This window comes from Microcebus murinus, chromosome 12 (genome assembly GCF_040939455.1).
Source record: "Microcebus murinus isolate Inina chromosome 12, M.murinus_Inina_mat1.0, whole genome shotgun sequence".
In the NCBI taxonomy this organism is placed as follows: Eukaryota; Metazoa; Chordata; class Mammalia; order Primates; family Cheirogaleidae; genus Microcebus; species Microcebus murinus.
In genome coordinates, this window is record NC_134115.1 from 26,214,557 (window position 1) to 26,227,443 (window position 12,887).

Below are 12,887 nucleotides of genomic sequence, written 5' to 3' on the forward strand. Positions count from 1 at the left end.
GCCTAGCTCACAGCAACCTCAAACTCCTGGGCTCGAGCGATCCTTCTGCCTCAGCCTCCCAAGTAGCTGGGACTACAGGCATGAGCCACCATGCCCGGCTAATTTTTTATATATATATCAGTTGGCCAATTAATTTATTTCTATTTATAGTAGAGACAGGGTCTCGCTCTTGCTCAGGCTGGTTTTGAACTCCTGACCTTGAGCAATCCGCCCGCCTCAGCCTCCCAAGAGCTAGGATTACAGGCGTGAGCCACCTCGCCTGGCCTCTATTCAATTTCTTAAAATTCACACTAAAAGGAGAAAAACATTGCAAGATTAATTCCCCCTTCTAGCAGATTGACAGAATTCACAACAAAACCAAACAGAGAAAACTCACGACAACAACAAAATAACGTAAACACAAAATCTCATTTATTTTTGTCTGAAGCACAAAGGAGCTCGCTTAGCACAATAACAATAAGCAAGTCATACAAATATTGAGAAAAAAATGTCCCCATGAATACATACATATATATTCTTAAGGGCAGCAATCTGGAGTTTAACAAGGTAAGGTGGTTTTCTCTAAAGAATGCTTTCTGACAGGCTTTTGAGTAGGAAATGGACAAGTAATTCACCATCACATATCAGCTGAGCTAAGAATAATACCTGCCCCTAGTCACTTGCACCCTGTGGACTATGAAAGTGATCTTGAAATTTATATTTAATTTCATCATTGACCCCATTGGTGTTTGCATTTCACTAAATTTGGACTAGATCCACAAACTAACTCTCGACCTCATGCACTCAGGGTTGTGGGAGGAAAAGAGAGGTGAGGCCACACATGAAAACATGCATGGGGACCCGTGTTGAGGTTTTCCTTTCATCTGTGCACGTCTCTCCATACTTCTCCTTTAGTGACATTAGAAAGCGTGAGGTCCACAGTCATACCCAAAGTGGCTAACAAGTCTGGGATTGTAAATATCATCTTTAAGCCTAAAAAAAAAAAAATCTTCAAAAATGTATAACAATCTACACAATTTGAAAATAATCTCAAGTCACTGCCCATGGCATACATCTTAGTCCACCTTTTAATAACTAAGAACACTTTTTATAAAAACATGTGACTGTTTCCTGCATCATCCTCAACTTTAAAAATGGATAACAATGAAAAGATGTCCAGCAGGCTCTGGAAGCATCCAAGATCTCTCCCACATACAGCACAAGGTAGAGCGGATACATTGCTCCTCCTAGCTTGCCTTGAAAGCTTTCCATATGTCTGGTTCTGAGGTGAAAAGATTTAAAATAGGGAGAGGCTGGTAGGGAGTGAAGATTGAAATTACATTGCTAGATCTCACACCCATTATGTTTCCTTTCTAAGATCTCAGCTGCAGTTGCCAACGGGGATATTCAAGGGCACACTTCAAAGTCCGCCAAGCAAAACGGGGAGTTTCCAACCATTTTCTTTCCTTTAACAGGTAGAATTCTCACTGAAGTAAAAAAGAGATTCAGTGGGATTCAATGCTCACATTAACCTGGAAGACTTCCCTCTAGCACGAAGACAAGCTTGTTCCAAGATACCCGCTTGGAGTCTAAAACCTTTGACAATTCAACTAGAAAAGAAGCTGAGACGATAAATAAGGAAGTGGTCTCCTGGGTCCCAGTTTAGGACAACCTTCCCGTCCTAATCTTCTATTGCCCGTGTTTCCGTCTTGCTTGAAAATGAAATTCACCCTAGCTGATTAGCCTACTTTTGCATTTTGGTTGCAAAACTATTTTGTAAAATTATGATAGTTGATGTTTTCGAATACTTTTTTACCTTTTAAAAGTGTATTGGGTTGAAAATGCCATAGAACATGAGGCAAATGTTGGAGGGTGGGGTGAGGAGGCAGGTAAGACTTTTTAATTCTTTCTTTCCTGTCAGAGAGCAAAATATTCAAACACAAAGTGACAGATAGGATTGGCTTGGGATTGTGACTCTCCAGAGAAAGTCAAACTACATCAGGCAAAGGCAACATTTCAAAGTGCAGAAAATCTGGCCATGGTTATGGCTAATGCCTGTGGTACTGGAAAAAAATTAGTAACATTCAAGAACACTGCACTTGGGGAAAAATAAAACACATAAGTTCTAAGTGATACAGAGAGATCAAAGTACATGTAAACATTTCAACACATTCTACTTTTACCAGAAAAGATAGTCAGGCCTTTAACACACCACCGGTGATAAATTTAACATTTGACAGAATGGTTATATATGGCCATTCTTCCTGCTTGTGATGCTGTATTTCTTTATATTTACTGCATGTGAATCTTAAATCTAAATGAAAACTGATGTTCAACATCAAAATATACACCCTTAAGGAAGGTAAAAGTGTAGGGTCTTGCAAAGGCTGAAAGCAACTGCTGCCTATCAGAGGATCTTACATATCTCATCTCAAGTCCTAAGCCTACTCATTTGGTTGGACACGATGCAATGTAGCCAAGTTTCTTCGGCAGAGGTTGAGAGAGAGAGAGAGCAGAAAACGCCTGCTAGCACTGTACAGAAATGGGGAGAAATTTGGTAGGGCATCTTTGACATGGTTCAGGAATTAGAAATACTGGAAATACAGACTGAGACTGAAAACTGGATTTACTGAGTTACTTAATATCCCACAAAACAAATTCTGCTATTTTTTAAAAAATATAAGACCAAAATTTTGTTCTATCTTTAGATATAGTGTGTACACAATCACATCTAAAAGTGTTTCTACCAGGCACAAAAACAAAACACTGGGGCTGAATTAGCATGAATATGTGAAAATAAAATTAATACTACAGAAGGAAGAATTGTGTTCTAGTTCTGTAAATGTGGAGTTAGCTATATTGTATAAAGTCTTCTACTATAAGGTAAAATTAAGGAGTCCCATCTAAGCTCTAGGAATAATATATTAAGAAAGTCAATTCCTTTTCTTTGTTTATAGTATTTGGAATTAAATAAGAAAAATATAGGATTTAAGTAACATTCATATCGATACTTCTTAAGGATTTATCAAAAGGCCATAATTTGGTTTTAATTCTAGGTTATGAGAAACAATATTATATTAGTCAGGAAAAATAAAAATATTCTTTGCTTTAATTCCTAGATGTCTAATATAGCTTAAGTCCTATTAATACAACAAACATTAAGTGGGGTATCTATGTATTTCGCATGATCCTAAAATTCTAACGTCCTGAAAATTATAAGGAAATAGACAACTGGATAAAATTAGAAAATAGAGTGCTTTAAATATACAAGGTTTAAAGATTTTTCATAATATTTCCTTAACAGGATTTATCCTTCCATTTTGAAATTCTAGTAAATTGATATCTGAGTACGAAATTTCCAGCAACTATGGCATAGTGTTTGGGTAGACTAGGCCATTGTAATGGGACCCTTCCTGTTAGCATTAGCAGCTCCTAAATGCTCGGTACTTGCCCCAATTTATGAAGACTCCAGCCTATACAACACTGGAGTGTGGAATTTGTTTCTCTTCTAATAAAATGGAAGCAATTATAACATCACACAGTTATAAATGAAGATGATTTTAAAGTACACAAAAATACAACTATTTATGCCATGTAGTTATATGAATAATGTTCCTAAGAGACTTAAGTCTTTAATACCCAACTTCTGTCAAACACTTTGAAGCACAAAACTATATTAAGAAAGCACGTAGCATTCAATTTCTGACATTCATCCCCAAGGAAGGCAAGCACAACAATAACATATCTCTGAAGTGCAAATTCCATTAAGTGCAAATTTCCAAAACACAAGGTCAATCCAGAAACACATTTTAAAATTCAACACATTCTCTTTTTAAATTAGTATGCTCAGTATATAATTTTCAAACACATTCTGAAGTGATTTTCCAACATTTGCGCACAGACTAACTTTTGTTCTCTCATAAAAATATACTCACTGGTTCATTTTCAGTTTTCTAATTTTCGCATTTATTAGCTCAAAATACCTAACCGTATAGAAATATCTTTTCTTTCCACATTTCCAAATATGAAAAAGATTTGACTTAAATCTCATAACAAAACCACCACCAGCAATAACGTTCCCTTCTGTTTGAGCTTAAAGTAAATCTGAGCAGCTCAAAAGGGAGACATTTTCACGAAATTACGAACCCTGCCAACCAGAGTTGAGAATTAGTGCAACTTCCTCCAAACAATTTGTCAAGTGAGTACTGTAACTAGACACAGAAAGAGATAGTCATCCCAAGAACAAGGTACTATTTTGTCACTTTCTAACTCCACCTGGGCGCAAGGGAGATGCAGAATCACATATCCCAGGAGAACTTCGCAGCTGCCCGAGGGTCTTACACTGAACTGGAAAATGGAACCACCTGCTTTCCGCCCACATAAACCTCCTCGATATTTCGGTCGTCTCCTGAAAGAAAAATCAAGCAATCATTTACAAAATGCTTCTGTGTCAATAATTTGTCATTGCCTCTGAGAGAGATTAAAAAAAAAAAAAAAGACATTTCTAAGAGAGGACACACACAAAAAGCTGCCCTTCTCTCTCTGGGATTGTTTATCATCTGGACAGGAAGACATGATCACTAGAAGACGTCATGGTTAATTTGAGGATCGGGGTCTGAATTCTGTGCTGAAGGCAGAAATCACATAAAATGGAATCAACCCCTACTATAGCTGTTCTTTCAGCTTGAAGTGGCTGGTTTGCATCCCAGCCCCAGCTGGAAAAGGGACAGTTATCTTTACACTCTGGAATCACAGTCAGCATGGTGACAGGAATGGGCTGCAGAAGCTACGCATGGGAGAACTAACACACGTGTCTCTCTCACCTCAAGTTCACTCCATACTGAGCTCACTCAATGGAACGGGGAGGCAGAGCAGAATCTTCCGCATTGCTTAGTGTCTCTCTCTCTCTCAGGGAATAGAACTGAGTGTGAGTGCGTCACAAGTGTGTGTGGCAAGACTCCACTACATATTTAACACAAAACAACATGGTAGGGCAGGCTGCGGGCTACAGAAGGAGTGCAAGAGGATTGGACACAAAGATCTCTTCCCCTGTGGTCTTCCATTCCTCAGCTTAGAATTTGCAGCTGGAGAGAGTCATGTGCATTTCAAATATTAATAGTTCCTTTAAATATTGTGCCATAAATAGGCTTGATGCTGAGCAGTGTTAACAAAAAATAATGACCCAGAGCAAATGATTATACATAGGATTTAATATAGGAGATGATAAAGACAGAAAGCCATGCCCAAGAAAATCATGAGTAGAGATTCTATTAAGCTTAGGGACATACATCCACTTACCTAGATAAAGGAACTTCTGGATGACGGCCTAAAATAGAAAATAAAGAATAAGAAAGAATAGTTTATACATTTAGAAAAGTAAATTCATGGCCAATAGGGGCTGGAAAAGCCCAGAAATATACATTTATGTCTCAATGGCAAAATCTACTTCTATTAATTAAGAAAGAAATGGGCTTTTGCCTAATAAAGAAAAAAAAAAATAAACCAAAAACCTCCTAAGACAACAAAATAACTCACTGTCTATTAACAAATATTTATCCATTGCCTGAACGTTCTTGGTGTATAACCTTGAAATCAGAGAAAACCTATCAAATAAATTAAAGAAATTAATTTAATGAAATAATTCAAATATTTCAAAAGGTGTATGATGTAACAAAAATGACTAGAGGAGTGGCACTGAGCCCTGGCTCCCAGAAATTCACTCTAATACAAAAGTAAAAGAATAAATAATATGAAAATAATGATGGGTTTGAGACATGTTGCCCAAAATCAAAGGAAGAAGGTCATTCTGACCTTCCCCTCACCCTTCTCCCTGAAGCAGGTCATAAAACCTCGGAAGGATTTTCTGACCTTCCCCTAAAGCTCTGAAGACCTTCATGGGAGAGGCACCCTCCCTATACCTGGAGGAAAAAGCCATCTTTCCCTCTGCAGACACAGGGTCACAGAGAAGAATCTCAACAAACAGGCCTTGCTAAGTGGCTTACTACCATTAGATCATATTCCCTTTGCCCTGTCTCATTTCTCCATGGACTCTTCACTCTTTGTCAAACCTAGCGTAAAAATATCCATGTTTACCTGTTTCTTTGGGTCTTCATTTCCTTACTAAAGCTCCTGTGTCATGTAAAATTAATATTAAAGAAATTTGTATGCTTTTCTCTTGTTAATTTGTCTCTTGTTACAGGGACCTCAGCCTTGAACCTAAGATGGGTAGAGGAAAAGATATTTTTCCTCCCCAACAATAACAAATGGTACAAACTTCAAATAAGCCAGATTTTTTCTTATAAGAACTTCAACATGATATCTTTATTATTACGTTTATCTCACAAGAAGATCAATTTACAAAGGCAACAGTTATTGTTTTTCAAGAAAAGTTCAATATCTTATAAAGAATTACTATTAAAGTAAGATGAACTAGCTCATTTTATCCATAGAAAGACATTTTATAAGAGGAACAAAATTGAATTTCTTATAAAGTTAAGAAAGTTGACATAGCACAGTGGCCAAAGCCTCTGATGGTCAGAAAGTCCTGGGTTTCAATCCAAACTCTGCCACTAATCACTAGCCAGGAGTCCTTAGGCAAATCACTCAGCCTCCCTTAAGCCTTACTGCTCCTATAAATTAACATGACGATAGTAATAGTACCTACCTCTCTTACAGTCGTTCTGATGATTAAACAAAATTATATATGAAAATACTTAATCATGTGCCTGTGAGGCACATAGCAAGTGTTCAAGAAGTGTCAGTTATGTTATGGTTGCTTATAGCCAATTATATTTAAATATACAAACACATGCAAAACAACATTTTTTTAATATCATTATTCTTAACATTGCTGTTACAAAATTGTAATAATTATCAAAAGGATCTACTTTCCCTTTTAAGATTCTCCTGCATTCTATTAAAATGTTTCCATTTCTATTTTCTTTTCTACAGGGAAGCTATTATGACTACTTCATGAAATAAATGCCTTTTGATTAGCTTTCTTCTACTTACCTCAGAAATATCACCAACAAAATCCCCATAAAACAGGTCAATGGGAGAGTCGGATGCTTTGGGGTTGATCAGAAGGGCATCAAATTCCTTTCCCACTTCAAAGTTTCCAATTTCACTATCCAGCCCCAGGGCTACAAAGGGGAACAGGTGAATAAACTGTCAGTATTTGAAGCCATCAGACCATGCTAATGTCCCAGTTTGGAGGGATAACATTGCCAACAAGTCATTAGAAAAAAATATTAGTATCTTAGTGAGGCAGAAAAGTGCTCTCATTCCACCAAGACTTCCGCTTATAGAAAGTAGAGTAAGCACAGGAAAGCAAGATCTGAGAATAAAACAGTTCCCTTTGTCACCACGATCATAATTCGGATGGTTTCTCTCTATTTCGGCTCCACTGGGGCACTTCATAGCCCAGCTTTTCTTTTCATTTATCCCTCTAAGAAACATGATGATTAACATAATACCTTTCTTCTTTCTCCCTCCTATTTCCCCTAGCAACACCAACGCCTTGCCTTGCCTTTTTTTGTTCGCTTTGTTCCATGAAATAGCTGCCGAGATTTATTTTCATGTAAGATGAGCTTTGGGTAAATAAAAAAATAATTATCCTCTTGCATATTTGCCAATGCAGGCATATCCATCATAAATTTCGTAGTTTAAATCCTTTAAATAGAAAAAAACCTCACTTGAACAGAACTTCATAATGCAAGTCCCCATACTTTTGAAAGCACACCAATCTCTTTGTAACCTCAAAGGTTTGCTGGTTGCCAGAGAAGAATGGTTTTCTAAAAAAGGGTATAAATCAATAACGGCTATTGACTTGGCCCATCTCATAGCTACAATTCATGCTCCATGATTACTGGATGCCACAGAAGAATATCGCTCATTTTTATGATTTACTTTCAGAAGATGGGAGTAATTGGCTTTCCTGTTCAAGGAAAGTACTGAATCTAAAAGCTCCTTAAAGTCTGGAATCTGAGCAAGCTGTACACTGAGGTCACAAATGCAAACACATGCAAAAGGAAGGCTAACTGGAGTTATTTATTTCAATTTTTATATGTGTTCGTTGCATTCTATCACTATTAGGATATAGTCTGATATGAAAACATTTAATCAATTATTCCTATTAGGCAAAATCTGATACATTATATTTCCATGCATATGTGTCCAGAAGTCTTGGCAATTCTCTAAGCACTGATTTAGAAATCTTATTTGTTCTTAAGAGTTTATTAAAAGGGCAACTCTTTTATTCTCAGAAAAGAAAAGATTTTTTAGCTAAAAAACTCACTGAAAGACAGGGGTGTGAAAATAGAAACGTTAAAAGTAGTTAGGTAACTTCTACTAATTGTGTGGGAAAGAACTGTATGTAATAGAATATCAGTGGAAATTCTCTCCTCCTTCGCTGATTGCACTCTACTTCGTTTTGCCCTTGACCGAGAAGGATGACGAGTGTGAGTTTCTAATGATTGGATTCAACATAAAATTGTCATGTGTTTAATAGGCCAGATAACCAGGTACATTTGCCAGGGTCTGAAATATATAAACTAACTGGACAATTCATTCGAACTTGAAGACCAAAAAAGACACAATTGCTTTCAGTGAATTTATAAATTGATGTAAATTCAAATTGTTGCAGATAGGACCAGCTGGGCTAGTATGCAACTCAAATGCACGTCAAGAAATGCAGCTTTGCTGCCTTTGGAGCAAATATTGGCCCTGTGAAGATGATTTATACACGTCTTGATCTTCTGGGAAGTGAATATAATGGCCATGGCAGAGCTGGGGAAACGCTACACTTTACACAGGAATCTGTTCATCTTATTTCACTCACGCTGTAGTAGAGGCATGAGCTAAGGGAGAAGAAATCCCATAAAAGTAAGCCAAGCGGTCCAGAAAATAGACTTAAAAGCTACACAGCAAAGTAGGGAAATGATTTGGTGGGTACTCCATGCTGGCTTGATCAGAAACAGGATGCTGATGAAGCAACTCACAGAGAGCCTAGAATTTAAAAAGCACTATTTTAAATACACCTCATCTGCACCATGAAAATAGATGGAAGAACAACTAGTTGAACTCAAATTCCAACATGAAAATACAATGGTGGTGTGTATGAAGGGGTATCACACTTATTAAAAGAATGGATGATTTAAAACTTGGAATTTTAGAAGATGAAACCATATGACTTAGGGAAATGTAAAAACATAATCTCTACTTGCTTTTTTTGTTATGTCCCTTATGGTGTTCACCATGGCCCAGAACACTTAAGGAAGAGCTGGGAAGTTTCTCTTGCCAGGATACTCTTGGCCACTATCACCCTCCATTTCTAAGACCCAAGGTATCTGTTGTAAGTCTACATCTATCTATCTACGTGTGTGTGGGGTGTGTGTGTGTGTGTAAATTTTAATTTCCCACTAGCTATCTATGGTTTTATCCTATTTTCACTATCATCCATTCAGATTACACTATAATTCTAAAGTGACTTAAAGCAACACGATTACCAATTTCTATTTTTTCCACAAAATTATAGTTACATGTGAGAACTGGGAAAAGCTGATGAACAGTATTTGCATATCAAACAACTATATTTTTACATCTTTATTATTTTAAAGAGGTTTGAGTAATGAGTATACTTAAGTATATAAACCAAATGCATAATCTAGGCAGGGATTTATATAAGAAGATATCATAGTGGAACGGTGGAAGGTAAGAACCTATACTTGGGCATCAGATTTTCTGGATTTGAATCAGAGTACACTGTAGCTTTATAGCTGTGTAAGCCTCACTCAGATTCTTTATTTGTAATGTGGAATTAATAACAGCAGTTGTGAGGATTAAACAACATACATAAAGTATGTTGCATGGTGCCTATCACGTGGTAAGAGCTCAGTAAGTCTTGGCTATTATTTTACTATTATGCCTACCACTCAGACCAATAGAGAGCAAGTTATTTGACTAAATGGAAGAATGGATTATTTTATGCATGTGACTAACATAATATCCATTAAAACAATTAATTTGATAATTGTTCATCAAAATCTATTCTTCCAAAGACAGTGAGTTCATTGAACAAATGATTCTCCCACTGCAAGCTTGAACATATACTTTACTAGCTAAGCTTTTGGTATTATTATGACAGTCATGAATATTAGATTCTCCGGTTACCACTGTCATGCACCTTCATGTTACATCCAAGGACCTAGATCGGCATGGCTGTACATTGTTTGACAGAAAAATAAAATGGTCATTACCTTGGCTTCCTCCAAGAGTAGCTAGTCTGAAGACTTCTTTGATGGTGAGGCTTTTATCATTTACCTTATTAATTAAAAAGATATTGGAAACCATCACTGCTCTTCTGATCGCATCAAGCATGGAATATGAATAACCACCAGCCACATCTATGGTAGATAAAATAAAGCCAAAACAGTAACTTAATAAGGATAAATGGAATAATAGATATTTAAGATTGGTTTTTGTGACAGATATTCTGTCTTCAATACATATTCAATATATTTGAATAATATAGTCAAAGACTTCAGTATTCAAGTCTTTTAAATAAAAGCTCCTATCTGCACAAACAGGATAGCCATAGACTAAGATTTAAAGAAATTCAAAACCTATAATTAGTATCAAATATATACCTGTATTAGTCTTCTACTGCTGCTGCAACAAATTACCACACATCTTCTGGCTTAAAACAGCAGAAATTTCTTGTGTCCTAGTTTTAAAGAAGAAATCAAAGTGCTGGTGGGGCCACGACCCCCACAAAAGCTCTAAGAAGAGTCCTTCCTTGCTTCCTCCAGCTACTAGGATTCCTTGGCCTGTGGCAGTAAAACTCCAATCTCTGCCTCCACCTTCAAATAGCCTTCTGCTCTCTGTGTCTGTTATGTGTCTCTCCTTTTCTGTCTCTTATAAGGATACTGGTCGCTGATTTAGAACCCACCATATTTCAGAATGGTCTCATCTCAGGATCCTTACCTTAATTACATCTACAAAGACCTTTATTCCAAATAAGGTCACATTAACAGGTTCTGATAGACATCTTTTGGGGGGGCTACAAGTCAACCCACTACAATGCCCAAGTGGTTAATAAAGCCAAGAGAAGAAACTCTTATCTCTGACTATCCCTTGAACTCTCATAGAAATTGTCCAAATATAAGCCCACATAGTTATACATTTATCTTAACTTATTCTAATCCAAATGAGAACTTTGGGAAATTAAAACGCTACTTCTTCATGAAAATTTTTAAGAAGAGCTTTTGGAATGAACTTACATATTTTGGGAAATGAGTATAATAAGTGAGCAATGCTGATGTAGACAGCTTTATATTTTGGTGGTCCATCATTAAATGAGGAATGAGATTTTTAGTAATTTAAATAAAGTCCCTAATCATAATTAAATAAACTACTACCTTTGATAAGAATGAATGTAGAAGTTATTAAAATGAATTTGCATAAATAAATGCCAAGTAATCATGTTTTATTAAAGGAAAATAAATGTATAGCTATTATAAAATACACTTCCCATATTTTAAGGGTTCCTTCTGTCATTTCTAGGTAGATGCATATAATTGTTAGTATCTATATTTCCTGCCAAAATAAAAAGTAATTGCCTCTTTAGTAGTAATTTTAGATTGCAGCTCAATTTTGTGTTCAACTGCCTTACATGTCCTTGGGTAAACTTCAATGGAACTTCTTTAGACAATGTTTTCCCTTAACCAGAACAGTATTGCTAGAGGATCATCTAGCTCCCTAAAAAGTTTTATTACATCTATTTATTAGTCTATGTTAATGTGTAATTAACCAACCATTAAACCTTCATTTTTATCATAGCTATGAAAGCAAATACAATTTGGAAATAAAAATGTACAATAAACTTTGAAATATTTTGTCTGCCACTTTCTTCTTTACTGCTAAAACAAAGTATTAAATGTAAAAGCAGAATAAAAACTATCACTGTATGATATGGAAACATGTAAAGATAAAAAATATTTCATAATATGTGGATAAAGACTGGAAGTAGAAAAGCATAAGAAAAGCATAGAAAAGCAAAAGCAATGCAGTCAGGATGGTGTGAACATAAAAGATTTAAAATACCTATAGTTATATAAAAAAAAAGGTTTTATGAAATATCATGAAAAGTAGTATTTTCCTTAACACCTATTCAAAATTAACCCTATAGAAAGTATAAGAATGGATTGGGGGAAAATGCCATGCAATTTACTGTAAATAATTGAGAGATGCCTTATTATGTTTTTGATTTTATCATCCTATATTCTTCTGGCTGACAATGTTATGATAACAAAACAACTGCTAAATAAGGTATAACACTGTGCTGATCAAAGAATGAACCCTGGGCTACACAAATCATGGTATGTAGTCAAGACCATTAGGATAAGAGTCAAGCTTTTATTACAGGGATTTCCATTACGAGAGTAACTTGCTGAAGCTTGCTCTAATGGATGAGCTTAGTGCTTTTCTCTTTCATCTACAGCACATTTAATGTAGGTGGAAATCCTATGTTGTTATCATACAGCTAGAGGCAGTGTGGTAGGGTGGAAAGAGAAATAAGGAGCGTCCACATATTGCAGACCTGGTTTTAACTGGATGCGGAATTTTTTTTGCTTTGTGGGCCTTTGGTCAGTTACTTAGCACCTATGAACCTCAATTTTCTCAGAAAATAGAAATGACATCATCAACCTTAACAGTTGCTGAGAAAATTCAATGTATTAATGATAAGTGTTAATGATAAGTGTTAGAGAATGAGGACCAAAGGGTGGGAATGGTGTGGAGGGAGAAGGAAAATGGAAGCATTTTCTCAGAAAATCTACTGCCCTTCCCACCCCTCCCCCACCCCCCATCATGATGAAAAATGACTCCATCACTTGCTTTTCAGAGTCAAC

At 36.2% G+C, this 12,887-nt stretch overlaps 1 protein-coding gene across 2 annotated transcripts in view; it reads right to left on the reverse strand.

Moving 5' to 3' along the window:
* Positions 1 to 389: 389 nt before the first annotated feature.
* The window catches only part of GDA (guanine deaminase), an 88,180-nt gene continuing 75,682 nt past the window's right edge, over positions 390 to 12,887 (reverse strand). The window contains exons 11-14 of one of the 2 annotated variants that reach the window (XM_076008630.1): positions 10,236 to 10,382; positions 6,991 to 7,121; positions 5,264 to 5,305; positions 390 to 1,874 (exon numbers count right to left, since the gene is read on the reverse strand). In XM_076008630.1, the coding sequence (XP_075864745.1) occupies positions 1,749 to 1,874; positions 5,264 to 5,305; positions 6,991 to 7,121; positions 10,236 to 10,382 (446 nt within the window). In that variant the 3' untranslated portion in view covers positions 390 to 1,748. Of the gene's footprint in view, positions 4,388 to 5,263; positions 5,306 to 6,990; positions 7,122 to 10,235; positions 10,383 to 12,887 lie in introns of both variants that reach the window. The other variant, XM_012770900.2, reaches the window with a different exon arrangement.